At 50.5% G+C, this 24,838-nt stretch overlaps 1 protein-coding gene across 5 annotated transcripts in view; it reads left to right on the top strand.

Moving 5' to 3' along the window:
• Positions 1-10,183: 10,183 nt before the first annotated feature.
• The window catches only part of LOC101951698 (uncharacterized), a 58,763-nt gene continuing 44,108 nt past the window's right edge, over positions 10,184-24,838 (top strand). For 4 of the 5 annotated variants that reach the window (XM_005294409.5, XM_005294408.5, XM_065559794.1 and 1 more), the window contains exons 1-6: positions 10,184-10,576; positions 14,554-15,705; positions 19,005-19,221; positions 21,011-21,168; positions 22,723-22,824; positions 23,858-24,055. In XM_005294409.5, the coding sequence (XP_005294466.1) occupies positions 14,817-15,705; positions 19,005-19,221; positions 21,011-21,168; positions 22,723-22,824; positions 23,858-24,055 (1,564 nt within the window). In that variant the 5' untranslated portion in view covers positions 10,184-10,576; positions 14,554-14,816. The remainder of the gene's footprint in view (positions 10,577-14,553; positions 15,706-19,004; positions 19,222-21,010; positions 21,169-22,722; positions 22,825-23,857; positions 24,056-24,838) is intronic. The other variant, XM_042851532.2, reaches the window with a different exon arrangement.

The following is a 24,838-nucleotide window of genomic DNA, read 5'->3' as shown; positions in this document are numbered from 1 at the left end:
ATTCTGAGTCCTTCCTTAGCCAGCAAATTCCCACAGCCATCACTGACTGAATAAGGGGGGAGAAGAGATTTGGTCCAATGCCCTCTTCAGCTGCTATTGCAGGAGCTCTTGCTTGTCACTGAGCAATATTCCAGTTTATGAACCTGGTGGACATTCACCAGTTCCCTCTAAGCTAATACATTGTTCTTTCCGGTTGCAAATAATACTTCTGAGCAGAGACCACCTCAATATTAACCTAGAACACAATTAAATGGGGAGGAAAAAAACACTTGCTAGTCTGTTTCCTATTCTGATGTTGCATTTGCGCAGTACAGTGGCAATTGTTAATTCTCTGCATGTATTAGTATTTTACATTACATAGCTGGGGTGGCCAAACTGTGGCTCGCGAGCTCTTTTACAATTAAAGTGCAGCTCGCGGAGCCCCCCACACCTCCCCCATTCTCCACCTACCAGACTGGGGAGAGGAGCTCGGGCTTCTGCCCTGCGGAGAGGGCGGTCTCCGGACTTTAACCCTATGGGAGGCATTTGCTGGGGCTCAGGGCTTCAGCAGGAGCAGTGCTGAAGCCCCAAGCCCCCACTCCTTGCTGGGTTGAAGCCCTGAGTCTCAGCAGGTGCCTCCCATGGGGCTGAAGCCCCGAGACCTCCCTCCCCGCAAGGCAGAACCCTTTAGCCCCACCACCACACCACAAAAGCTGAAACCCCACTCTGGCAGGTGTGCCCAGCTCTCGAACTTCTGAAAATTGTCGTATGGGGCTCGGAGGGTCAGTAAGTTTGGCCACCCCTGTTATATAGCACCTTTGTACTGAATGATCCCAGAGCATTTACAAACTGCACAATCTATATGTGAGGGGACTGTTGCTGTTGTTGGGATTCCCATGCTGTTAGTGGGATTTGAGCATAGGCTGGGAAGGTAGCTGGCTTTCTGCCTATGCAGGGGACAGACACTGGTTGGGACGAAGTGGGGGCCTTGGCCTGTCCCCAGTGACGGCAACGGCAAAGCTCCCATTGGTTGGCTAGCTCCAAGCACTAAAAGGGGAAGGGTCGATGGCAAATCAGGAGCCTGAGACTGACAGTCCCCAGGAACAATGGGGAGAGGCCAATGCTCCAGATCAGCCTGATTGACAGGGTGGGCAGGTTAATCAGAGAGTCAGGAGGCCAGAGGGGGTCCCGTCCTCCGTGTGAACTGGAATGGCCTGAGTCAGACAGAGTGGGGCCAAGCTAAGGAGAGAGCAGGGGCCTGAGCTAAGCTGTGGGAAGCAGAGCTGCAGCCCCAAAGCCAGAGCACAGCCTAGGGAGAGCAGAGCTGCCCTGGGAGCAGAGCTGCAGCAACCGGAGCTAGAGGGGCCAGACAAGCAGCCAGGAAGCAGGTCAGAGCTGGGAGCAGAGTCACAGAAGCAGCCTGCAGAGCAGACCTGTCCTGGGGGCAGAGCTGCAGCAACCAGAGCCAGAGAAGCAGCCCAGGGAGCTGAAGGCAGAGCAGCAGCAGCTGTGCTGAGGCAGAGTGGAGCTGGAGCCGGGGCTGGAGCAGTCAGGAGCTGGGTGCGGTGAGCAGCTGGGGAGAGTGAGGGGGACCCTGGGCAGTGGGCCCAGTGCAGGGAGACACCTCAGCCAAGAGGCCTTGCAGGCCAGACTTGAGCTAGGTCTATACTACCCGCCTGAATCGGCGGGTAGAAATCGACCTCTCGGGGATCGATTTATCGCGTCCCGTTGGGACGCGACAATCGATCCCCGAATCGGCGCTCTTACTCCACCAGCGGAGGTGGGAGTAAGCGCCGCTGACAGAAAGCCGCAGAAGTCGATTTTGCCGCCGTCCTCACAACAGGGTAAGTCGGCTGCGATACATCGAATTCAGCTACGCTATTCACGTAGCTGAATTTGTGTATCTTAAATCGACTCCCCCCTGTAGTGTAGATGTACCCTTGGAGGGGGATCATAACCCCGACCGGGCAGAGGCGACGCTGGGAAAAAGGGTCCTGCCACCTAGAGCCTGAGAGCGTGTGGCCACCGCCAGAGCAAGTGTCCAACCCGCAGCGTCTCTGCAGCACAACCAGGGCCTGAGAAGCAGGCCTGGGACCTACAAGGAACAGACTGAACTGCCCTGACGTTCCAGAGACACTGTTTGTAATGTTCCCTGCCACAGAGCGGGGTGATGTGTTTTCCTTTAACCTTTCCCATTTTTCCTTATTCTTTTTAAAAATGAATTGTTAATTAAACAACTTCTATTTGCTTTAAATTGTATGAAATGATCAGTGGGTCAGGGAGGTGCCCAGTGCAGAGAGAGTACCCTGGAGTGGGGACACCCTAGCCCCTGTCCTGGGTGACCACAGCAGGGTTGGGGGTTGAGCCCCCCAGGAATCCTGGGCCCAGCCTTGTCGGGGTTTACCAGGACTCTGCCAGACAGGAGAGTGGAAGGGGAGCCCTCAAGGGCAGGGAGGCCTCTGGGTAAAGGAAGTGGGAGTGAGGACTCAGATCCTTTCGCTAGCCCACTTCACCGGGGTAGTACAGAAGCCAGGAAAGTTCCCCACAATAGCGGAACCATTCCCCCGCTTACATATACAAAACTCACTTCAGCCTTTACTGAAATGCAGCCATCTCTGGGTGGAACATGGCAGCTATTTAACAAAACAGAGCAACAATATGCAACAGTTTAGAACAGGAAGTAAAGAAGAATGCTGAATCCTATTGAAACTACAGGATGAAAATAAGTAGGCAGAATTTAATTACCCAAATGGAATATAGCTGGGATACAAGGGCAACACCTTTGCTGTTGTGAAAGATGCCTTTGGATCACATCTTTCAAATATCCCCTGTTTTGAGAGATGTCACTTATTTTAATCCCAGTTTTACCCACATTCCAGACAAATTGGTGTCCCCTTATTTACATAGTTGAAAATGTTTTACATCAGAAGCAAAGTGTCATGAACCTGAGGTTACAGAAATAGTCATTTACCCTAAAGCAAGGACTTGCACAGCACATTTCATGCAGGAATCATTGTTTTTGTGTCCCTAACTTTGGGTCTGTACCATCCATTCCATTCCACATTTGAGCCTTGGCAATTCAAGAGCTATGCTTCAGGTTTTAGCTGACAGCCAGTGGTCATTGCCTTGGTTATTCATTATATATGCAGTACTGACTCCTGTGTGTAACATGTAAGCTGTGCCTCACTTGCAGACTTTGTTATTCAAAGTATAAATGCTATAGCCCCTTTCCCGGCAAAACTCCCATTGACTTCAGCTGGAAGAGACAGACAAAGGGCAGTGATAAGTCTGAATCTTGACCTACTTTTCTGCATTTATCTAGCCCCTTTCATATGAGGCTTTACAAGGCTAAATTCATTCATGTATTTGTCTCAGATGCTTCTATGGCTTCCAGGACCATACCATCGGAGTGCCTCACAATCTGCAATGTGTTTACCCTCAGAACCACCTGGGAGGTAGGGCGGTGCTCTTACCCCCTAGTACAGAAGGGGAAATGAGGCATAGAGAGGCTAAGGCCCAGGTCCTCAAAGCGGGTATGAGGTGACTAACTCCCATTCTTTTCAGTGCATGCTAAGTGCCTAAATACCTTTGGAGGATCTGGGCCTGAATGACTTGCCCAATGTCACCCAGGCAGTCTGTGGCAGAGCAGTGACCTGATCCCAAGTTTCCCAAGTCCTAGCCTACTGCACTGGACCATCATTCTTCTCAGCCATCATGTGACGTAAGGATTGGCATCTTTATCTCCAGTTTACAGGTGGGAAAACTGAGGTGCAGAAGGGAAGTGACTTGCTCAAGCCCTGATTCCAGCACCTTCCTCTCCCTATTAGGTGGCATTCCCTACCACTCAGTCCCCTCTCCCTCCATTAGCTGCAGCAGTTTCAGTTTCAGGGTTCAGCCAGCTGCTAACTTAAGCCAGTATTTGCTGCTGGGCCAGATTCCTGGTGTCTTAGTAACTCAGGTCTGGGTTCTCCTGAGCCCCTTCTCACAGGACTGGCTAAGAGCCTTTCCCATCAGGGGATTCAGATGTAGTTTTGATTAGGATTTCCTCAGAGATGGGTGGTTCCTAATGGGAGGCCTGCTCTCCACCATCCCACCTCATCACAGCTCACTGGTGCTCCGCCTCAAAGCAACTCAGGCTTCCAGAGTAAACACAGAGGCTGAGGCATAGAAATGGGATGTGTAGGCTTTCCAAAGCCTATGTGTCACACTCATCCACCAGATGGTAGTGTGGCAAAGGGAGAAAACCTATAAATCCGTGGTTTTCAATCTGTGGTCTGTGGACCATTGGGGGTCTGCAGAGTATGTCTAAGATATCCAAAGGGGTCCGCACCTCCATTTGAAATTTTTTAGGGGTTCACAAATGAAAACAGGTTGAAAAACCACTGCTATAAATAATTCCATGGACACTGATTGGGGTTGCAGTTTGGGCGGGGGGGACCTGATGGCAATGCTGGTGAATTTTTGCAAATGAAAATGTTTTCAGTGAAAAATGCCGAATCAGGTGGACTGAAATATTTTGCAAACTTATGTCAACTTTGGCACAGTGTTTTGGTTAAAAAAAATCCTTTTTAAACAAAAAAAAACCTCCTCAAATGTTTTATTTAAACATTTTCAAATTGAAGTGTTCATTTTGAAATTTCCTTTAATTTTAATTTGAAAAAAATAAATATTTTAAAATTCTCAAATCAAATGAAAGGCTTTGATTGATCTGAAATGATTTGTGCCCTCACAGATTTTACTAAAAATTTCATTTTGGGGTGATCCCAAACTGATTTTTTTTAAAAATTTTGTTTCCTTCACAACTGCAAAAACCCTGAAAAATCTCTGACTAGCCCAGCTGAGCTGAGACTTAGCAGGGTGTGTGGGTTGGAGAATTGGGAATGATTCTGGATTTTTTTGCAAGGGCTGACAGACTGTCATTTGATTCTGATTACTACAACTAGGGCCCGGAAACTCAGTCTTTTGCAAGGATGACACAAGATCCCTCACCACAAAGGGAGTTTCCTCCAAAGAACTATTTCCCAGATTTCATGTCATTTGAAGACCTCATGATAGCTTGGAAAGAGAAAGAAGAACAAAGCTTCCAAATCTTTACAATTAAATTAAACAAACTCCATCGGGAGATAGATTTCCTTCCTTATCGCTGGTTTACTGTACAGAAGGAAGCATTTTCTAGAGGTCAGTGCAGACTAGGGAGTCAGGAGACCTGAATTCTATTCCTGGCTTTGCTACTGACTTTCTCTGTGACCTTGGGCAATTTGTTTCACTTCTCCATGCCCCCGTCTGTTAAACGGCTATAATGAAGTGTACCCATCTTTGTCAAATGCTTTGAGATCTAAGATGAAAGTCTGATATAATGTGCAATATTAAATGCATTGCATGTTTATTTTATAGGGTGTTGGCCATTTGATTTCTAGAAGTACCTGAAAATTAGGCAGGCTTGAAAACGCCCAGTTATCCTTGTTTACCAGTTACATAGAGTAATACCTGTCAACCAGGATGGGCCCAATCCTGCTATGTTGAGCCTCCTCAATGCCCATGAAAGTCAGGGTTGACATGGTGGAACGCCACTTCTGAGCCCAGGAAACAAGCACAGACTGGTGGGACCGCATAGTTATGCAGGTATGGGATGAGGAGCAGTGGCTGCATAACTTTCAAATGCGTAAGGCCACTTTCACAGAACTTTGCAAATTGCTTTCCCCAGCCCTGAAGCAGAAATACCAAAATGAGACCTGCTCTGACAGTTGAGAAGCGAGTGGCGATAGCCCTGTGGAAGCTTGCAATGCCAGATTGCTACGGTCAGTTGGGAATCAGTTTGCAGTGGGTAAATCTACTGTGGAGGCTGCTTTGATCCAAGTAGCCAGGGCAATCAATTCACTTCTGCTAAGAAGGGTAGTGACTCAGGGAAATGTGCAGGACATAGTGGATGGCTTTGCCGCAATGAGGTTCCCTAACTGTGATGGGGCGATAGACGGAACGCATATCCCTATCTTGGCACCGGACCACCTTGCCAAAGAGTACATAAACTGCAAGGGGTACTTCTCAATCATGTTGCAAGCACTAGTGGATCACAAGGGCCACTTCACTGACATCAATGTGGGATGGTCCGGAAAGGTACATGACACGCGCATCTGTAGAAACTCCAGTCTCTTCATAAAGTTGCAAGAAGGAACTTCCCAGACCGGAAAATTACCGTTGGTGACACTGAAATGCCGATAGTTATCCTTGGAGACCCTAGCCTATCCCTTGCTCCCATGGCTCATGCAGCTTGGACAGCAGTAAGGAGCAGTTCAACCATAGGCTGAGCAAGTGCAGAATGGTAGTAGCATGTGCCTTTGGACATTTAAAGGGGCACTGGTGCAATTTACTCACTAGGTTAGACCTCAGCAAAAGCAATATTCCCATTGTTGTTGCTGCTTGCTGTGTGCTCCATAATATCTGTGGGCAGGTCTTCACTACGGAGGGGGCGGGGGGGTCGATTTAAGATACGCAAATTCAGCTACATGAATAGCATAGCTGAATTCGACGTATCGCAGCCGACTTACCCCGCTGTAGGGACGGCGGCAAAATCGACCTCTGCGGCTTCCCGTCGACGGCGCTTACTCCCACCTCTGCTGGTGGAGTAAGAGCGTCGATTCGGGGATTGATTGTCGCGTCCCAACAGGGATCGATTGTCGCGTCCCAACGGGACGCGATAAATCGATCCCCGGGAGGTCGATTTCTACCTGCCGATTCAGGCGGGTTGTGTAGACCTAGCCTTAGAGAGTAAGGGGGAAAAGTTTCTGACGGTGTGGGGGATTGAGGCAGATTGCCTGGCTGCCAGTTATGAGTAACCAGACACCAGGGCAATAAGAAGAGCACATCGAAGCACACTGCGTCTCTGACAGGCTTTGAAAACCAGTTTAATAAATGCCCCCTTTTTTGCATGTACTGCCCTATAAACTAAACTCCCACCAACCACAATGTGCACAGTAAATAAAGAGCTTCTTGTCCTCAATCCATGCATTTTTATTATGCTAACAAACACTGAACAGAGACAGCAATGAATAGCAAAGATAACCCGTGTCTAAGGGCCTGATAACACAGGGGGAGGGGCAAGGGCATGTAGCTTATTACAATTGCACTGTCTAGCAATCAAAGCTGTGGGAATGAGAGCCTTCTGCTCCATGAACCATCCCCTGGAGTTGAGTTCAAGTGATAATGGAGCTTTCCCCCCACCCCCCACATTCTAGGACAGAGGTGGGCAAACTATGGCCTGCAGGCCACATCCAGCCCACGGGACCGTCCTGCCCCTGCGCTCCTGGCCCGGGGGGCTAGCCCCTCCCCTGCTGTTCCCCCTCCCCCGCAGCCTCAGCTCAGTGTGCCGCAGGCGCAAGGCTCTGGGCAGCGGGGCTGTGAGCTCCTGGGGTAGCGCAGCTGCAGAGCCTAGCCTGACCTGGTGCTCTGTGCTGTCTGGTGCCATGGCTGGCTCCAGCCGGGCAGCACGGCTGGCTGCCTGTCCTGGTGCAGCTACGCTGCCAGGCACCAGTGCTCCAGGCAGAGCAGTAAGGGGGCAGGGAACAGTGGAGGGGGATTGGATAGAGGGCAGAGGAGTGGTCAGGGGCCGGGCATGTGGATGGGGTGGGGGCGGTCAGAGGGCGGGGAACAGGGGGGTTGAATGGGGGCGGAGGTTCCGGGGGCAGTCAGGGAGAAGGGGTGGTTAGATGGGGCAGGGATCCCAGGGGGGCAGTCAGGAAGGAGGGGGGGGTTGCATGGGGCAGCAGGAGGGCAGTTAGGGGCGGGAGGTCTGGAGGCGGTCAGGGGACAGACAGCAGGGGGGGTGGATGGGGCAGGGGTCCCGGGGGGGGGGGGCTGCCAGGGGGGCGAGAAGCAGGGGGGGGTCAGATGGGGGTGGGGCCCGGGCCATCACAGCTTCCCCTAACCGGCCCTCCATACAATTTCTGAAACCCGAGGCGGCCCTCAGGCCAAAAAGTTTGTCCACCTCTTTTCTAGGACATCTGGGAGAGGAGGATATGGAACTTGGTGAGGACGGCAGCTGGTTCATCACTGGGTGCAGTGGGACTCTAAGGTCTAGCTGCCTTTCCTGCACCTCAACCAGACACCTCAACATGTCTGTTTGCTGCCCCATAAGCCACAGCATCTCCTCTGGCATGTTACGCTCTTGTTCCCTGCATGCTTTCCTGCCCTCTTGGCCGTGCATTCAGATGGGCCCTGTCAGTCTCGGAGGAACACATCAAATCACAGAACATATCTTCCCTTGTCTGCTTTTTTCGCCTTCTAATCTGGGACAGCCTTTGTGGTGGTGTGGAGGAAGCACCCACAGACAAGGTTGCAACTGCAAGGAAACAAAAACCACAAGAGTAGCCAGTTGTTTACCTCGGATTAAACATTAAACACAATTGCATTTAATCCCTGTAATGTGATTACAAGTGTGCACTCACCAGAGGTGCCCTCCCCGCCTTCACGGTCCCCTAACAGTAGGTCCTGGGAGGAGATTTGCTCCAGAGTTAGGAGAAGGTCCTGGCTGTTGGGGAGAATGGATTCTCCGCTTGCCTGCTGTGCATTCTCCTCATCATCATCAACAATGTCCTCCTCGTTGTTGCCTGTGGCCGCCTGAGGCCCCTGGGAGGTATCATAGAATCATAAAATATCAGGGTTGGAAGGGACCTCATCTAGTCCAACCCCCTGCTCAAAGCAGGACCAATTCCCAACTAAATCATCCCAGCCAGGGCTTCGTCAAGCCTGACCTTAAAAACCTTTAAGGAAGGAGATTCCACCACCTCCCTAGGTAACCCATTCCAGTACTTCACCACCCTCCTAGTGAAAAAGTTTTTCCTAATATCCAACCTAAACCTCCCGCACTGCAACTTGTTCTGTCATCTGGTACCACTGAGAACAGTCTAGATCCATCCTCTTTGGAACCCCCTTTCAGGTAGTTGAAAGCAGCTATCAAATCCCCCCTCATTCTTGTCTTCTGCAGACTAAACAATCCCAGTTCCCTTAGCCTCTCCTCATAAATCATGTGGTCCAGCCCCCTAGTCATTTTTGTTGCCCTCCGCTGGACTATTTCCAATTTTTCCACATCCTTGTAGTGTGGGGCCCAAAACTGGACACAGTACTCCAGATGAGGCCTCACCAATGTCGAATAGAGGGGAATGATAACATCCCTTGATCTGCTGGCAATGCCCCTACTTATACAGCCCAAAATGCTGTTAGCCTTCTTGGCAACAAGGGCACACTGTTGACTCATATCTAGTTTCTCATCCACTGTAACCCCTAGGTCCTTTTCTGCAGAACTGCTGCCTAGCCATTTGGTCCCTAGTCTGTAGCAGTGCATGGGATTCTTCCGTCCTAAGTGCAGGACTCTGCACTTGTCCTTGTTGAACCTCATCAGGTTTCTTTTGGCCCAATCCTCTAATTTGTCTAGGAGAGTGTTGGGGTATTGGTAGAGTCCCTGGCTAGAATCACATGTAGCTGCTCATGGAAGCAGCATGTCTGTGGCTTGGAACCAGAGCAACTGTTCTCCTCCCTTGTCTTCTGGTACGCTTGCCTGAGCTCCTTTATTTTCACGTGGCACTGCTGTGTGTCCCTGGTGTAGCCTTTGTCCCCCATGCCCTGTGCGATTTTGGCATAGATGTCAGTGTTTCTTCTGCTGGTTTGGAGCTCTGCCTGTGCATATTCTTCTCCCCACACAACAATCAGATCCAGTGTTTCCTGTAAGCTCCATGCTGGAGTGCGTTTGTAGTCCTGGGCTGGTATGGTCAGCTGTGCTGGTGAGCTCTCCACACTCATCAAACAGGAAATGAAATTCAAAAGTTCTCCTGGATGAAGTGCAATGGAGTTGAAAGTGCTGTCCAGAGCAGTCACATTGGAGCACTCTGGGATACCTCCTGGAGGCTAATCCCATCAGATTACAGTGTTGTGTCTACACTACTCCTAATTCGACCCAGGAAGGTCAACTCTAGCACTTCTCCTCTCCCTGAGGTGGAGTACAGGCATTGATTTTACAAGCCCTTTGGGTTGGCGGAAAGGGCTCAGTAGTGTAGACACGCACATTATAAATTCGACCTAACGCGGCATATGTTGACCTAACGCTGTAGTGTAGACCAGTTTTAAAGTCGATCTTGTTTGCTTGCTTGAGCCAGACCCCTCCCGGAGGCAGGTCAGTGTCGCTGTAAGGAGCTCTGCTCTCTCTCTCTCCCTTCCCTCCAGCCTGGGATCACTCACTGGAGGAAAACAGTATTCCCCCTCCCCCCTTCAATCCCGTGGCCAAATCTCTCTGCCGTTTTGGGCTTCAACTCTGCCAGGATTCAGAGCAGGAGGAAATAGGGAACTGCCGGGAGTCTGGGGATATCCTAAAGAGACAGGGGACCGGGGGCGTTACAATGGAAAGTGACGCAGAGGGGAGCCGAGAGGGAGAATGAAGTAAATTAACCAAGGGGGGAAGGGGAAAACCACTTCCTTTTTGCTCCATCTTCATTGTTCAAAGCGGCGCCTTCTGCGAATTCTGTATTTCCTGTCCCTGAAATCCTGTGAGGCCGGAGCTGAACGGCCCCTGAGCACGGCCGCAGTGGGCAGTTGGCAAAGCGCAGCTCAGGTACGTGCCGAGGGGTCACTCGACGCGGCGGGTCGCGGCTCCCCTCAGTCCTGTGCGCGGGAGCGGGGCTGTTTATTGCAGAGCCCTGCGCGGCTCCCGGAGCTGGCGTGGGGCGGAGGCGGCTGTCTGGCCGCTGGCTTGAGAGGAACGCCACGAGCGGGGATCCCCCAGCTCCGCATCCCCTGCCTGGTGCTGCCCTGGGTCCGAGCTCCGCAGCAGGGGCGGCGGGACGGCCAGTTCCTCCAGGGGATGGCGAGCTGCCTTTGAAGGGACTCGGGGAGAATGGCGTTCAAGCGGCTCCAGAAGCCTTAGGCGTGCGGTTCCCTGGGCCCCCGTTGCTGCTTGGAAGATGCATGGGGAGTAGGGTGACCAGACAGCAAGTGTGAAAAATCGGGAAGAGTGTGCGGGGTAATAGGCTGGGAGGCTTACTGTCTTGGGCTGCGTAGACATACCTTTCATATTCTATGTGAGTATCTGGTTTTGTCAACATCACAGTGAGCCTCAGCGCTTGCCTTGATGTTGCAATGTTTGCTGTGACCTCCCAGCATGGATCAATGCAGTGTCAGGCTGTGGTTTGCACGTAGACGTGGGCTGCAGAAAGAGCTGGAGTCCTTGACTTGCTCTGCCTTCCTCTTGCAAATCCCACTGACCTTTAACCAATGAAGCCTCCCAGGATGCTGTGAAGCAGGCCATTGTCCTTATCCCTCATGTACAAATTGGGAGGGAGGGAAAGTCTCTCGCTCAAGGTCCCGCAGTCTGTGGAAGCTGCCAATAGAATGTCTGCTCCCAGGCCTGTGTATGATGTCACCTGGTTTAGAAGTTATCATAGGTGCCACCTGACCATGCATCTAGACTGAGTGGGTGGGGAGGAACTGGGCCCACCCACAGGGCCGGCTTTAGGACCTGCAGGGCCCGATTCGAATACCCGGCAGCGGTCCGGGTCTTCGGCGGCACTTCGGCGGCGGGGGGTCCTTCACTCAGCTCCAGGTCTTCTGCGGCACTGAAGGACCCCACCACCACCGAAGTGCCGCCGAAGACCCGGAGTGGACCGCCGCCGGGTGAGTAAAAAAAAATTAAAAAATTAAAAAGGTGCCTAAGGCGTGGGGCCTGATTCCGGGGAATCGGGGGAATCGGCCTAAAGCCGGCCCTACCCACCACTACTCCAGGTCCCAGCCCAGGGACCCTGTAGATCAAAGCCATCTGCTGTGTCCCTTTAACTATAGGTATGTCTACACTACGAAATTAGGTCAAATTTATAGAAGTCGATTTTTTAGGAAGCCATTTTATACAGTCGATTGTGTGTGTCCCCACTAAGCGCATTAAGTCAGCAGAGTGCGTCCACAGTACCAAGGCTACCGTCGACCTTTGGAGCGTTGCACTGTGGGTGGCTATCCCACAGTTCCCGCAGTCTCCGCCACCCATTGGAATTCTGGGTTGAGCTCCCACTGCCTGATGGGGTAAAAACATTGTCGTGGGTGGTTTTGGGTACATGTCGTCAGTCGCCCTTCCCTTCGTGAGAGCAACGGCAGACAATCGTTTCGTGCCTTTTTTCCACGCAGACGCCATGCCACGGCAAGCGTGCAGCCTGCTCAGCTCAGCTGCCGCTGTTGTGTCCTGGGTGTTGCAGGAGTCCACGTACAGGGGTGGGGTAGTTGTAAGGGCACCCCCTAAAATTGCATACAGCTCATGACAGAAGTGGCATGTTCGGGGTTCTGACTCGGAGCAGCCGATTGCCTCTTTGTTTTTTTGGTAGGCTTGCCTGAGCTCCTTAAGTTTCACACAGCACTGCTGTGGGTCCCTGTTATAGCCTCTGTCCTTCATGCCCTTGGAGATTTTTTCAAATATTTTGGCATTTCGTCTTTTGGAACGAGTTCTGATAGCATGGATTCGTCTCCCCATACAGCCAGGCGCGGCAGGGGAGGGCGGCGAGCCCGCCGCGGCTCCGCTCTCCCCGGTGGCCAGAGCGCCGGGAGGAGGGCGGAGAGCCCCCGGCGGCCAGAGCACCGGGAGGAGGGCGGAGAGCCTGTCCGGGGCTCTCCACTCTCCCCGGCGGCCACAGTGCTGGGAGCAGGCCCTGCTCTCCCCGGCGGCCGGAGCGCCCGGGGAGGGCGGTGAGCCCAGTCGCGGCCCCACTCTTGGGCCGGAGCGCCCCCTCCAGGCGCCGCCCCAAGCACATGCTTGGTGGGCTGGTGCCTGAAGCCGGCCCTGCATACAGCGATCAGATCTAGTACCTCCCGTTTGGTCCATGCTGGAGCTCTTTTGCGATTCTGGGACTCCATGGTCACCTCTGCTGATGAGCTCTGCATGGTCACCTGTGCTGATCAGCTTGCCACGCTGGTCAAACACGAAATAAAATTCAAAAGTTCGCGGGGCTTTTCCTGTCTACCCGGCCAGTGCATCTGAGTTGAGAGTGCTGTCCAGAGTGGTCAAAATGGAGCACTCTGGGTTAGCTCCTGGAGGCCAATACAGTCAAATTGCGTCCACACTACCCCCAAATTCGATCTGGCGATGTCGATTTCAGCACTAATCCCCTCGTCAGGGAGGAGTACAGAAATCAATTTTAAGACCCCTTAAAGTCAACAAAAATGGCTTCGTCGTGTGGACGGGTGCAGGGTTAAATCGATCTAATGCTGCTAAATTTGACCTAAACTTGTAGTGTACACCAGGGATATGTCACACAGCTTCTCTAATTCCCTGGGCCACTTCCCTGTGGCTCTGCATGTCTTCACCCTACCTTAGGGCCTTGTTCTAATGGAGTCCCAGCAACCAGCTCGGGGCTCCTTCTTGCTCTCCCCAGCTTCTGGCAGCGCAGCCCTGCCCTACCAGGGTTCTGTAGCTCCACCAGCCAGTCACACACCAGCCATACTCCTACACAGGGCTGGCTCCAGGCACCAGCTGAGCAAGCTCGTGCTTGGGGCGGCAGATTCTAAGGGGCGGCTTCCCTCCAATCCTTTTTTTTTTTGCTTTGCTGTTGCGGCTGCCCCGCGGGGTTTTTTTTTTTTTTTGCACTTTGCCGCTCTGGCTGCCCCACAGGTTCTTTTTCTTTTTGGTTCGCCGCTCCGGCCGCCCTGTAGGGGGAAGCGCCCTGCTGCGAGCAGGCTGCGTGTTCCGTCTGCCCCAGCTAGTGCCAGGTCTGCAGCAAGCCCGGCAGGGCAGCCCGCGTCCTTCCCTGCCCACTGACCGGAGCGGCGCAGAGCCCTCCCGGCAGGCAGCGTGGCGGGAGGGGCCGCATGGCGAGCGCCCCACTGAAGGAAGCCCTGGCTACCCCCATTCTCTCTCTCCTCTCCTGCTCCCTCCCCCCTGCTAGTCAGGGCGCGCACTCCAGTGCCCGGGGGAGTCCCCCTGCACCCTGGCTCCGGCCACCCCGCACATTTTTGCTTCGCCGCTCCGGCCGCCCCGCAGGTTTTTTTGTTTTGTTTTTTTGCTTGGGGCGGCAAAAAAGCCAGAGCCGGCCCTGCTCCTACAGCTCCAGCAAAAAACTCCCCCTGGCCCTGCAGTTCTTATACTAGGCTGCTGGATCCTGATTGGTTGTGTCCCACACAGCCACTCTAGGCAGCTTGGAGGACCCTCTCCACTTCTTTTTTTGGGGGCAGGGCGTGACAGGGCCATGCGGTCTCCAGCAGGGGGCTTCAGAGGGTCTGGTATACCCCTTCACAGGTGCTTTGAGGAAGACACTAATACTGGGGCTTGTGAGCCACTTAACTCATCAGGCTGATGGGTAACTAGGGGGTTGGAGTGGAGCTGTCTGTCTGTCTGGACACAAAGCTGGTCGAGGGGCTTCCCTGCACTGTCCCTTGCCAGTGTCCCATTCTTGCATTCTCTAAGAGAGCTACAGGGAAGGGTGGGTTGTTGTGGTGTTCAGTGGAGAAGCTTTGTAGCAGATGCCTTTGGATGCAAAGAGCTCTTTAATGCCATTAAGTTCCACTGGGATTTTTTTCAAGCTCTTTCCTTACTATATATTTTTCTCTCTTTTCAAGGGGCAGAGTTGGGCAGTCCCTCATCCTACTGATCCCCTTTCCAGCAGATTTGTGTGGCATTTCCCCTTTATTCTGCAAACCTGGGGTGCCAGAAGAGCTGTGGGTCTCCTGTGAGTGCCTGGATTTAAAGTCTTTTATCGCCATCCAATCATGGCAAGGAGACAGTGTTACTGAACAGAATTCCATCCATCCCTCGTAATGTGTGCACCCTGTTGGTTTGAACTGGAATAGAAATCCCAGCATTTTAGGACTTGGGAGAGCTAATGGCCTCTGCCATGGGAGCCAGACACTTGGTGGCTACTGTGGTGCTTATGTGCATATTGCTCCATGAGGCATTTGCTCAAAACCTCATCAAGAACCCCAAGAACCAGAAGACAGAGCACTCGCTCCTGATAAATGAGATCAATGCGGACAACCCGGGGGAAGATACCTCTGAGTTTGTGGAGCTCTATCACACCAGCGGCCGAGAGGCCCCCTTGGATGACTACTACCTGGTCTTTTACAATGGCAACGGCAACCAGGCCTACAAAGTCCTGAACCTTCAGGGCAAAGTCACCAATAATCAAGGGTTCTTTCTTGTTGGGTCTTCCACGGTGAAACCCCAGCCCTCCATGATCTTGCCTAAGAACACTATCCAGAATGGGCCTGATGCCATTGCCCTGTATTATGGGAAGAGGAACTACCAGGAGGGCATGAGGGTCACCAGCGACGGGCTGGTGGATGCCTTGGTCCATAAGTCTAGGAAGAGTGACAGAGCGGATATGTTGCTCAATGTGCTGACCCCCAACAGGGATGCTTTCCTGGAGGATCCCTCCTTCAGGACCACAGACGAGTCGATAGAAAGGTGCCACGGGGAGGGTTCTGAGTGGATCTTTCAAGTGGCCATGCCCACCCCAGGCAAGGATAACCACTGCATCCCCTCTTCCCAGCTGAATGCTTCTGCCGTGCTAATCAGTGAGGTTCACGCTGTGACCTCTCCTGGGGAGTCTGAATTCATTGAGCTTCAGGGACCTCCTTCCACTGTCCTGAGCGACTTGGTTCTGGTGCTGATCGAAGGACGGACCAAAAGGGTTTATTTCTTCATGGACGTTTATGGCAAAACCTCTCCTGAGGGGCTATTTCTCATTGGTCCTGCACAAGCCAGAACCCCAGGTAGGATTCCACTCTTCAGACTACTGTGAACATCTGAGAGTGGGGGTTATGGGTGTGAGGACAGCAGAGTCTTACTGTCCTCCTGTCATCACTCACCTTCCTCCTTCCTCACTCCCTCCCCCTTGGAGGCGGGCCCCAAATGTGAAAGACTTGGAGGGAGTTCATAATAGGGATTTGATCCCATTTTGGGGACTGTAGAAGGAAGTGTTGTTTGCTTTCTCCAGAGAAGCAGTGCTGGTGAGTGAACTAGGCTCTGCTCCCAGCTCTGTAGCTGGTGACCTTGGGCAAGTCACTTCACCGCTCTGTACTTCAGTTTCCCCATCTATAATACAGGGCTGACACCCTCTTCTTGAGAGATCCTCTAATGTCAACCATTGTGTAAGGGCTAAGCAGTACTTTCCCCTCCCACATAAAAACCCCAATCCTATAATATCAGTGTAGTTTTTTCTCTTTATGAACCAACTGTGAAGTTACCAGACTAGGCTCATGCTGACTGGCTGGGCTGGGATCTGAACTTCTCCTGGCTTCTGACATTTCCTGTGGAGAAATGGATGGGGAACAAATATGTTACTAAACTTGGCCATCTGAACAGAGGAATCTGGCTGGTGGAGACACTGACTCCGCAGAACATCTTGTGTAACTCTGTGAGTCAGGATTGGTTAGTCATCTCTTACAAACACGGGACCCTTATTTATACTTCTTAAAACTGCAATATACATTTCAAGCAGTTCAGTTACAACTTTGGCTACTTTTTAAATAACAGGTTGATCACTTAGAGAGACACCAACGTGAAATCTAATCAGTCTAAAACAAATGAGCTAAAAGTAATTTCAGGTCCTTTGCCTGAATCATCCTTCCAAGTACTGTGGTTTTGTAGTCACGTTTTGGTGTCTCTGGGTCTGTGTGTGTTGGGAAGAAGGATGGTTTAGTGGTTAGGTTGCTGGCCTGGAACTCAATTCCCTGCTCTGCCACAGACTTCCTGTGTGACCCTAGACAAGCCACTTACAGCTGAGACACTGTGCACAGAGAGAGTACTAGTGCTGACCTACCTCACAGGGAGGATGTGATGTGAGGATAAGCACCTTAAAGGATGTGAGATGCTAGATACCACAGTAGTTAAAGCCATATATGAACTTAGGTTTTGTTTCTCTCCCGTACGACTGAGAGAGAGACTCATACAAATGTGGAAACTGACTAAAAAGGAAACTAAAAGTGCTGCTAAATGCACAAAGTTAACTGAAAAAGATTAATGGAAATCTTTTTTTCCACAGTAACTTTGTCCTACTTGTAGCAACAGCAGGTAAAACATTTTCTGACCAAAGGTTTTTTGTTTTTTTTTAAGTCAACCATGTCTCTTTAAAACACTAGTCATCTATTTCCTCATGTTAAAATATGTTAAAATATCCTCACACCTTCTATGGGTCATCTCGATTATCACTTCAAAGATTTTTTTCTCTCTCCTGCTGATGATAGCTCATCTCAATTGATTGGCCTATTATAGTTGGTATGGCTACTCCCACCTTTTCATGTTCTCTGTATGTATAAATATCTTCTTTCTGTGTGTTCCATTCTATGCATCCAATGAAGTAGGCTGTAGCCCACGAAAGCTTATGCTCAAATAAATTTGTTAGTCTCTAAGGTGCCACAAGTACTCCTGTTCTTTTTGCGGATACAGACTAACACGGCTGCTACTCTGAAAACAGTCCATTCATGGTGTCCCGGTTTTCCTTCAGAAAGATAGTGTTTTAAATTTACACCAGAACCGTCTGTACTTTAATGGGGTTTGAGATCTATGAAAAAGCTAAGGGGATTCAGGCTAACTGGCAAGCTATACTATCTCTGGCTGTGATCTCCTCCTGTCTCAAGCTAAGCAGGAATAGCCTGATAGGATGGGAGATTCCCATGGAATATATGTAATGCTGCTAATTCAGCAAGAGGCTCTCAAGTTAGTATGAAACTAGTTCCCCAGGATAGCAGTAGGAGATGCTGTGCTGCCAGTGGAGATGCCATGTTTCAGGTGAGATGTTGAACTTTTGGCTCATACTTCTTTTGGGGGGGTTTTAGTTTGTATTTTTTGAGAGGGGGGCTAAGATTTTCAAAAGAGTAGTGATTTGGGGGTACCTACATTCTTGCCCTCCCCCTCCCCCCCCAAATGAGGCACCTTCAAAGGACCTGATTTTCGGAGACTGGGCACTTAGCACTTTCTGAAAATCATAGGAGGCCCACTAAAATGGAGGCACCCAAAATCTCTAGTCTCATTTGAAATCCTGGCCAGTGGCAACTGTAGAGATCTAGGCCCCAGTGCTTCCAAGGTGCTGAGCAACAAATAGAATTGTGTACAGGCCAAATTCCAGCAGAGCAACTTACTAGGATGCCCAAGTTAGTAGCCAAAGCACAGGACTAGGAATTGGGTTGCAGCCCTGTCACTGTCCCACTGTGACTCTAGTCAATAACTTCAATCCCCCGTGCCTGTTCCCCAGCTGTAAATCAGGGACAGGACTTCCCTGCCTCGTAGAAGTACTGAGGTTTCATTCCTTAATGTTTCACACTTTGAGATTCTTGGGTTGAAAGTGCTATAGAAATACTATTAACATTCTACCTCCTGTAATTTCAATCAGCTAACAAATGAAATAAAATAGTGTCAGTGCCACAATAAGGATGAGGGGGAAAATAAGGAAATGCATCAAAATTAAGGTTGAACTTTCAACCTTAGTTCTGTCCCCTTGTATTTATGCCTCTAACATATAGTCACTTTATATCACACATTTATACTTAAATATGATAATAGAATACAAAATGGATTTTTTTAAACAGCTTTGTATATAGTGAATTACAGTATATTCAACTTTCAGGCTTAGCTTGTTTTGCAGATCTCATTGAGGAGTAAGCCAAGTTTGAATAAAAGCACGTCAGAACTTCTTGTTTCCAATTTTGTGCATGTCGGTTATCTGATCAGAACGCAGGGGTAGAGTTTTGTCTCCTTATGAAAGTAGAACTCATACAGCAGAACCAGCTCTGCTAAAACTCCCCCACAAAATCCACCTCTGGGCACAGTGATGGATGGGATATTTCAGCCCAAAAGAAAGTTCTTTGTAAAAGTTGGAAGTATAAATGACAGGGAAAGGTGGGGGTTAGAGTGAGAGCTAGAAATTGAAAGGAACTCTCCCTGTGCTACATGATGTGATCTGCTGCTCTGCTGACCATGAGCTCTGTTAATTCCCTGCTGAGTTGTTGCCAGTTTGTATGTTTTTAATTCACTGCATCTATTCCAATCTTTCTCGTTCCTCCCTGCGGTGCAGTTGACCTGCCATTCCCACCAAACTCCAGCAGCCCTCTCCTCAGCACTGGTCCCCAAGCCATCGCCCTGTACGTTGGAAACAGCAGCAGTTACACACTGGGGAAAGCAGCATGTGCTACCAACCTGTTGGATGCTTTAGTGTACACAAGCAATGGGAGTGCAGACCCAGAGCTCCTGGAGATCCTGACCCCTGGGAGACATGCCTATGAGAATAACAGGTGAGAAGGCAGCCCAGTAGGGAGGGGTTGATGGGGTCTGAAAGGACTTTTGCTTAATGGACTGTTTTTTGCTCTTCCAAAGCAATAAGCAGACCCTTGAGAGGGTCTTGGTCACCCGTGAGAGGTATGTAGGGGAGTCCCTGGTAGCAATTGGTTTACTGTATGGCATGAGCTTTCTCTGGTCAAGCCATGACCCATGTGTAACACAGCGGGAGGCCTCTCCTGTATGCATGCCCCTTTTCTGTTCAGCCTGATGGTGGCCTCATCACACACCAGCCTTTATCCAGCTGCTTCACTTGCCAATTCCCCCTCCTTGAGCTCAAGTCTAGACTGGAACACACTGGCCCATCTCAACCCCCCAAAAAATCATTGGCTTCTTCCACCAATCTTATGACTGGTATGATTGGATCCATCATCCACCCCATTTCCCACAATCCACTGCTCTCATTCAGAAAGAGACTCTCTAGAGGAATACCACCAACTAAATGTGTGCATCTCGGTCAGTAAGCATCAACGTGGTTAACAAGTGAATGCACATCCTGGGCTCCGGAAAGGCTAGGGCAGCGAATGGTGGAATGGGCGAGGTGGGGCGTAAGCAGGGTGAGGAAATGGAATGGACAGGGTTGGGTGGACAGATAGGTAGAAGACAATGGAAAAGCCTCTTGTCTGTGGTATTGACAGAGGACCTGGGATTGAAAGGGCACATCTAATTGACGCCCAGTGTCCTAGCTCCAAAGCTGGAGTAGAACTGTCTCTTTATCAGTGAGGAGAAGGATTCAAAGGAAGAAAGCTGGGACTCTTGTTGAGTCAACTGCATCAGAGCTAGTTGTGATTTAATCCTTGGATTGGGAAATTGGGCATTCCAGACACTTTCCTCCCTCCCACAGTCCTCTGCCATCCACACGGAGCAGAGTCTGCCTCTAGCCAGAAAGATGCCCTGATCTCCAGGAGCGAAGCAGCTATACTCCGGGCAGCCGTTTACACTCTGGGCTCCATCCTTAGTCCCTGGGATCTGAGCTGGGGGCTTTGGTCCATGTCTTAATTTTCACCTGCTTTGTTCCATTGTCTCCCACCCTGGCCAGCAACCGCATCCTGAGCTCGAAACTCAGAGATCCAGTGTAAGCATCTCCCTTATTAGACCAGTTCACTCTGGCCTCAGGTGGCCACCTTTGTTGTCTGGAATTAAGGGAAAGCGTGAGAAAAACAAGGGACAATGCTTTGTTTAAGGGACATTTTAGGGAAACACCATTTCCCTTTACATGTCATTGATTTTTCTCCCCAGTGTACATTTCGACTGCCCTCAGGTATACAATGCAATTATCCTCAGCTTCAATGGAATGTTTCAAATGTCCTTATTGTCAATTTTAATACATTTCAATACTTCTTAACATAAGGGATGGGTAATCACTCTACTCTGGCCAGGCTGTACATCCACTGAAACCCTCCCCCTGGTGGACTCTGCGTAGAGCTGCATCACCTTTGGAGATGGGTGCATGGAATGGAGGAAATGGGTAGACAGTGGCATGCTGGAAGAGAAGGGGTGTGTTGAAGACACTATCCTCTTCTGTCTCGAGAGGTTCCAAAGAGCTCTTGAGTTTCTTTCCAGAAGGCTAGGGGTGATAGAGGAAGGGAAGTCTCTCCCCCAGCTCTTTATTTTGGGTGGGGAAAGCAGATGTATATGGCATCAGCATCAGCTCCTGGTGCAGGCACCCTGCTATTGAGTCAGGAGCACCAACAGTCTGGGTTGCAGATCATATTTTCTTCTAATTTGTGTCTCTGCCTCTTTCAGCCACCAGCCAGGTAACATGTCCATGAGTCGGTGCAGCTGCTGCTCTGTGACCCGGGACCCCTCCATCTATGCCCTCAGCAGCCCCACGCCCGGACAGTTCAATGACTGCCCCAGCAGCCGCTTCAGCCAGCCCATCTCCCTCTGCCTCCATATAGCAGGTGGGTCCTAGATCCCTTCTCTGCTCCCTGGATCTGAGACCCCCAGGGAGAACCTAAGAAATTGCCCTGAAGGGACAAACAGGTGGACATTCTCCCTTTATAAGCTTCAAGGAACTTCAGCTTCTACTGTCCATCCTGAGGGGCTCGGGTGTTACCAGAGCATCTGTAAAACCGTCAGCATGAAGATTAGTACAAGGCATTTGGCCTAAAAGAAAAATGGTCTCCAGTCTTGTACAGTGCAGCCTCATGATCACCGAGCTCTCTGTTTAGCTCTGCTTCTCCATTGTTCCAGCTTAGGGTACAGACAGGAGCAGGAGGGGAGAAGTGCTCCCCTCCCCCCAAAGAAAATGGGGGCCTTAAAAGGAATATTGTGGGGTCCCATGTTTATTTTCAAAGGTGATACTCACCCCTGTGTAGAGAGCTGGCACTAAGCCTGTGAGCCACTGAAATCCCACTGAAACCCTCTGGGCTTCACTGGTGCATAAACCCACTCTGCACAAGGGTGGTTTTCATGCCCAATGACTTCCAGAGCCCAACTGCCCTGCTTGCAAGTCAAAAGAACCAGCTGTGTTCTTCCCAGGAATGAAGATTCCACCTGGAGAACTGAAGCTGATAACACCTTTTAGGAGGCTTGAGGCTTCAGTCTTCAGCTCTTATAGTTGAAGTGACTCTGCAGAGTTAATAACATCTAAGCACTTACAATGCTTATTGTGGGTAGCTTGCAAAGCTCTTTACAAAGGTAAAGTTTGGGGGCTGAGAGGAGGCAGCAGCATCCCCATTTCACAGGTGGAGAAACTGAGGCCCAGAGAGTCATAGATTTTTAAAGTCAGAAAGGACCAGTATGATCCTCTAGACTTACCTCCTGAACAGCAACAGCCAGAGAACTTCACCCAATCCTTTCCCCATAACTTTTGAAATGCAGCCCCCACCTGGTCCCCCTCATGACAGGCAGGGACACTTGCCACTATGCTCACAAGGAAGACGCCACTAACAAGGAAGATATGCGGTGGGGAAGTGACTTATTTAAGGTTATGCAGGGAGTCAAGTGGAAGGCGGGGACTAGAATCAAGGTTTCCTAATGAGTTCCCTAGATCAGCCAACCTTCCTGAAACACATGAGAATACAACGGGTGCAGATGTGAGAAGAAAGATGACACCAGGTCTGTCACTCAAGTCCAGTGATTTGCGGGAAAACAGCTGTGTTTGGAACCAGGGAAGCCACACTGACTTTGGATTCAGTAGTCCACGCAGTGTATGTTTAACCCTGGAGGATGGCTAGTGGTGGCATCTAATTCTTTATGCCCCCATCCTTCAAGGAGGTTTCTCACTCCCTTTCCTCCTAACAAACAAATTCCAGGCTGAACTTCCTGAGTCCCTATGTCCCTGGACTCCATGCAAATTGGAGCCCTATCTGGTCCTCTCGGGCTCTAACCAAGAGCAGGGCTGCAGCTGCTACATATGCACCAGCAGCAGGGATGCACTGGATGGTGATAACCTTGAACTTTGTGGCTCTTGTTGACCTTTTCAAGTCACTCCCAATCTCTTTGTTTCTCAGATTGCCAGCTGTGGCTCCTTGGGTCATATGAGATACAGACGGCTCTAGCCCAGGCCCTTGACAAGCTGTGCAATTGTGGAATGTCTGTTGCATACTTTAAAGGTGAGAGAGAGGTGTCTTAGATCCATATTGGCTAGGGCTCACTCTCTGCCAATGGGCTATACCTGGCTTCACTGATGGATTTCCACCTCCTATGATGAAACCTATTTTATTTTTGAGCATGGGTGAACTTGCTGCTTGTGGCAACGACTGGTGCTGGTTAGGGCCATGTATGATCCACACAGGTGCTGAGCAGTAGTCCCATACATAGCTCTGCTAATGCATTTTAGTCCTGACCTGCAGCTGCCCCTGCTATTCCATCCCTGAGCCTTTACTGTCATTCAGATTTGTGTGGTGGAGGTTTCTAATGTAACCTGGCTAAACCCAGGACCCCAGTTAGATTTGCATCCAGTTCACTAGAGAGAGAAAGTCCCAATGCCTTGGCCTCCTTAATCACCCAGTATACAGATACTACAGTAGGGAGATGAACTCAGTCCTGTAATACAGGACTGTAATCACCAGAGACTAGGTTTTCTTTCTAAGGCTTCCTCTTTGATGTGCACTGGGGACCACGTTATGACTCTGCCCAAGTTAAACTGTGTGGCAGCAGAGGTACCACTGAGCTTACCTCTTTGTAGTGAACATTTAGACCAGCCTGTTGTTGCAGTAGAACAGGACCATGGAGAGCTGAGCCAGCTGATATGATGCTGACCACAACTCCACCATCAGCATAGACAAGGAGAAGTTGCATTCAGCTTGTCATGGTTAGACCCTGCTGAGGGTACAAACCTGGCTGCTGTTGGGCAACTGTTAGAGACTGAAATTCAAAGAAGGGGGTAGTGACAAAAGGGTGCAGACTATGTCTGGGTGATCCATGTGGGCTCGATCATAGAACACTCCTCCGGGCTGGTGGAAGGGCTGTGAAGCCCATTGGAAGCTTGCATCACTTCAAATTCTATGGCTAAATTCTACCGCTGGGAGCCAGTCCTGGATGGGAGTGGGGTGGTGGTAGAAGATGTACTGGCAAGCTGTGGGTCGCTTCCAGAGAAGGGGTGGCTGTGGTGAAGCTGATGCACCTCTCTGCTTTCCTCTTCAGATCCTGTCACAACATGCCGGGGCACAGAGTTTGTATTCACCATACTCCTGACTGCCAAGTCATCTGAGCAGCTGAGCAGCCTGGTACAAGCCTTCACCAGCTTCCTGGAGAGTCCCAGGGCAGCAAATTTCAGCAGCTGGAATGCCACAGTGGAAAAGGCCTGTTCCAAAGATGCTAATGTCACGGCATCTCCTCCAGGTACCCGTCGTTATTCTGATCGGGGAAAAGCAGGCATCTGAAGTCAGACACACATCTCTAGCTCCTTCAGAGGGATTCCTTTCCATGCTAGTTGAGCGGGAAGTGTGTGACATTGCCCTAATTCTGCCCCTCTCCATCCAGTTACTACCTCCATTATACCTTGTTGCCTTGGCTTAACTGGCAAGCCCTGGTGCTGCTGGTTGATGGGGCTGGGTGTGGGCAGGGAATGCTGATGTCTCTTTGGGGTGTGCTGGAGCATTTCATGGAGGAGAATACGTGGCACTTCATTCTTTATTGGCCAAACCCAGAGGCCATGTGTGCCTTAGACATATTCACATCCACTTACTAACAAGTGAGGGAATTGCTGTTGGTGTCACTTGTACCACGAGGAGCCAGAGGAAGGATTTAGCGATACTCCTGCAGTGCCTTGGTGCTTGAGTTACCCTAACTTAGAGTTGGTAGGCTAACATCTTGTACAAGGGGCAGTATACCTCACGGGTGGGTGAGTAGGGGAATCTAGGTTGCAGTAATGCAGGGACTGTCTTCTGTTCCTTGTTTGTACAGTGCCTAATGCAGTGGGGTCCTGAGCCCTGGGAGGGCTCCAGAGGGCTACCCCAACAGAAACACATAAGAGTCAGAGAGAAGGGATGTGCTGGTGATGATGATACCTAGCTCTTACATAGCACTGTCGTCATGTCAGCCTAGATTCTCTCTGTCCATAGATGGCCCTCTCAATTTGGCCCTGTGTCTTCAAAGCAAATTAGAGACACTACCTACCCTTGC

Source organism: Chrysemys picta, chromosome 10 (genome assembly GCF_011386835.1).
Source record: "Chrysemys picta bellii isolate R12L10 chromosome 10, ASM1138683v2, whole genome shotgun sequence".
NCBI lineage: Eukaryota > Metazoa > Chordata > Testudines > Emydidae > Chrysemys > Chrysemys picta.
The sequence above is the reverse complement of the archived record's forward strand: the minus strand, read 5'-3'. Positions and strand labels throughout refer to the sequence as shown.